General features: G+C 37.1%; 1 protein-coding gene across 1 annotated transcript; it reads left to right on the forward strand.

Annotated features, from left to right (window-relative positions):
- The first annotated feature begins 1850 nt into the window (after nucleotides 1-1850).
- Nucleotides 1851-2795, forward strand: LOC101656377 (olfactory receptor 1361-like). The gene has a single exon (XM_004706211.1). It carries the CDS (start codon nucleotides 1851-1853, stop codon nucleotides 2793-2795), a length of 945 nt encoding a protein of 314 aa, XP_004706268.1.
- Nucleotides 2796-4057: the final 1262 nt, after the last annotated feature.

Below are 4057 nucleotides of genomic sequence, written 5' to 3' on the forward strand. Positions count from 1 at the left end.
AGAGCTTTTACTTCTTATTTGAAAGATTTACCTCTGATTAGGATTTCCAGGACTACATTAAATAAGAATGGTGGGAATGAGCAACCTTATGTCATTAGTGAAGGGGAATATTTTCCATTTCTATCCATTAAGTGAGATGCTGGCCATTGATTTTGTATAAAAGGCCTTTATGCCTTTATTGTGTTGAGGAATTTGTATCCTATTCGTATTTGATTGAGTGTTTTAGGAAGAGTGACTGTTGAATTTTAGTGAATGCCTTCTCTGTATCTATTGATTTAATCACAAAATGTGTTGTTTATTTGTTTTATATGATAGATGATATTGTTTTTCTAATATTAATATTAGATATTGCATACCACATATGAATTTCACTTGATCATGGGACATTATCTCTTTTTTGCATTATATTTTTAATGTGGTGTTAAATTTTTTGGTTAAGATTTTGTAGAAAATTTTATAACCTAAAATTACAAGGGATATTTGGTTTATAATTTTTAATTCTGGTGATGTCTTTGTATGTCTTAGATATCAAGTTTATTCTTGTTTCATAAAATGTGTTTTGTAGTAGATTACCCTTTTTTCTGTCCTAAAATTGGTCGTGTAGAATTGGTGTAACTTCTTATTTTTTAATGTTTGGTAGAGTTCTCTGTTAATAAAACGTGGTCCTGGACTTTTTGATATTGTGATTTTTTTAATGACTAGATATATTAAATCATTAAAAACAGATTATGTTTTATACCACATGCTGTAAAAGATTTAGAATAATTCTCTAATTCATTATTCGAATTGGTAAAGTCATCTCTCAGTCTATGCAATAGATGATGACCAGACATTCATGAGGTAAGCAGAAGAATTTAGTCAGACAACACTGAAAGTTTCTGAACTAAGAAAGTATGAAGAAAAATATTTTACTAACAAAATTTTCTAACCCTTAGACTTAAGCCTAAGTCACAAAAGTGATAAGATTTGAGATCCCAAAGGATTCAGTTTGATATTGCTCTCCACATGGATTGTTTCATACCTCAGTTTTGATCCAATGTTAGATAATATTCACTGCCATTACTATTTGATGCAAAGGGGCCAAAAGGATGATGGAAAATTACTCTATTATTATCTCTAATGAGGCTTCCAGGGAATCTGGCCCAACAGCCAAGGAGTCTCCTTCCGGTAAATACCTCCCTGTGATTCCCCCAGACACCTTCCATGCACACAGGACTAAGACTATGAATACCTGAAACTCACTGACGCTTGTATTTCCAAGACTTTCCAATCCTCACCATAAAGACAAGCATTTGCCAGTTATACAGAAGTGAGGAATACATGATACTTACACCACCAACCTCCTGCAGGTAATATTTCTGCAAAGGAGACATTGGCTTTTGCTTTTGTGTATTTGTTGTTAAAAGTTTGAAATTCTTTTATGAACTACCTTGGATAAAATTTTCAGATCCAGGGATCAATAGGTCAGGTACTAAATCAAACAGCTGGTGAGATAAATCCAGTAATATCCAGCTACTTCTCTTTTCTTTAGGAGCTACAAGGAAGGTGGGATTGAGAATTGAAATATTTTTTTAAATAAGAGCAGACACATATAGTCACAGAATACAGTGTGTATTCCTGTGAGTTTGGCCATTATAACTATACCACACAAGAGATAGGGAGCCCAGTAGGAGTCAATCAGGACTGAGTACAGGAAATTAAGAATGTAGGTCAAGTGAACAGATCTTCTCTAAGCAAATCAATGAACTGATTTATAAACATGTCTTAAACTGGAGTTTGATTGGCTACCTTTTATCCATCCATATCTAGGTCTCTGAACTTGTTGTTGTGCATGAACCTGTTCCGTGGCTATGATTCAGGCAAATCAGTCGAGTGTCTCTGAGTTCCTCCTCCTGGGGCTCTCCAGGCATCCTCAGCAGCAGAAGCAGATCCTCTTCGTGCTCTTCCTGAGCATGTACCTGGCCACGGTCCTGGGCAACTTGCTCATCATCCTGGCCATCAGCACAGACTCCCGCCTGCACACCCCCATGTACTACTTCCTCAGCAACCTGTCCTTTGTGGATCTCTGCTTCTCCTCCACCATAGTCCCCAAAATGCTGGCCAACACACTCAGCAGTGAGATCATGTCTTTCCTGGAGTGTCTCACACAGCTGTATTTTCTTATTACCCTTGCTATCACGGACAATTTCCTCCTGGCTGTGATGGCCTATGACCGCTTTGTTGCTGTGTGCCACCCCTTGCACTACACAACTAAGATGAACCCTAAACTCTGTGCCCTTCTGGTCACTGGCTCTTGGGTCATTGCCATTCTGAATGCTCGGTTGCATACTTTGTTGGTGTCCCGACTCTCATTCTGTGTGGCCAATACTATCCCTCACTTCTTCTGTGAAATGACTGCTCTCCTGAGACTCTCCTGCTCTGACACACACCTCAATGAGATGATGATTCTTACTGAGGGGGGTCTGATCATGATGATACCATTGGTTTGCATCCTAGTTTCCTACATTTCCATTACCTCTGCTGTCCTGAGAGTCCCATCCACAAAGGGAAAGTGGAAAGCCTTCTCCACCTGTGGCTCCCACCTGGCTGCAGTGTCCCTCTTCTATGGCACCATCATTGCCCTGTATTTCAGCCCTTCATCTTCCCACTCAGCTGAGTATGACATTGCAGCTTCCATGATGTACACGGTGGTGATCCCCATGCTTAACCCTTTCATTTACAGCCTGAGAAACAGGGACATGAAAGGGGCCCTAACAAAAATTATTTCTATGAATTGTTTTTATGTTCAACAATAAATCTTTTTCACTACTTTCTAAAATGTAGCAGTTATTCATATATGTATTTGTCTTGGGAAACAAACTGTAAAAAAATTTTAATTTTTCTTGAGAATTGGGTAAATGTTTCAGGACAGATTATTTTTCCAGTCAACAACTCAGGCCCGATTTGTATCACATCATTGATTGCAATTCCTGCAATGGAACATCACTTATCCTTCTCTTTCCTGCTTCTTGTTTCTATTACTCCTTCTTTCCTAATCCTTCTGATCTTTATTTTGATCATACCACGGTCCCTCTGTCTGACACTCACATTCTATTCATTTCTAGATGTGCAATAGGAAAGGATTTAGTTCATTTAGGGCTCCAGGAAATCCTAATTCTTCCAGGCATTTATCTGAGCTTTATGTATCATACAACTTTAAGCAGAAATACAGGTAATTTAAACAAGAAATAAAGTAATACAAACAAGAAAAAAATAACTTCCTCAATTCCAGTGCACAGGCTTGTCAATTTGAGCTTTTCTTTGTCAATGTGCTCAGTTAGTTGAACATAGATCCTCACTTACACCCTAGATTTTGACTCTCATTTTAACAAACTTCTCCAAATGGCCATACAATATCTACAGTTTTTATCTTACAGAACTTATATATTTCTGTCAGTTTACTTGAGCAAATTTACTCAATATGCACTTTGTTTCTGCATTAACACATAATAGAAACTTAGTGTTTAATATGTGCTTCCAACCTCATTTTGAAAACACTTACAGGAAATTTTTTAAATTAAGAAATATTTAACACTGGGTAAAATAATCACTGAACAGGAAACTCTGGGTTTTAAGAAGGAGGAAATTAGGGCAGTTTTCCTTAATTTCTCCTTTCAGAGAGATGGATAACAGGATATCTTGTGTGAAATTTGGTAAAATTCAGAATCCAAGGCTGTTTCTTAGACTAGGATTTTTTTTTTACTTGTCAGATTTACATATTAAGGTACATGGGAATGTTTTCAATATTCAATCTATAGATTTCCCAAGTCTTCAAACTCTGTCAGAAGGGGCCAGTTCCTAGAAGGCAGGTTTGATGGATTTGTGATCACTAGCTTTTCTTTTGTATGTGAGCATGTGGATAAAGGTGGGGCGAAGAATAGGGGGCTGTGTTTTCAACTGTCTCCTTTACTTAGAAACTATAAAATGTTTTATTTCAGGTATATCCTGTGTTGCTACCTTTACAGAAAGTCATTGACTTCACTGGGTTTAGAAATATACTAACATGTCTTTCTTTCTA

This window comes from Echinops telfairi, unplaced genomic scaffold (genome assembly GCF_000313985.2).
Source record: "Echinops telfairi isolate 266 unplaced genomic scaffold, ASM31398v2 ScPeMD7_5;HRSCAF=22, whole genome shotgun sequence".
NCBI lineage: Eukaryota > Metazoa > Chordata > Mammalia > Afrosoricida > Tenrecidae > Echinops > Echinops telfairi.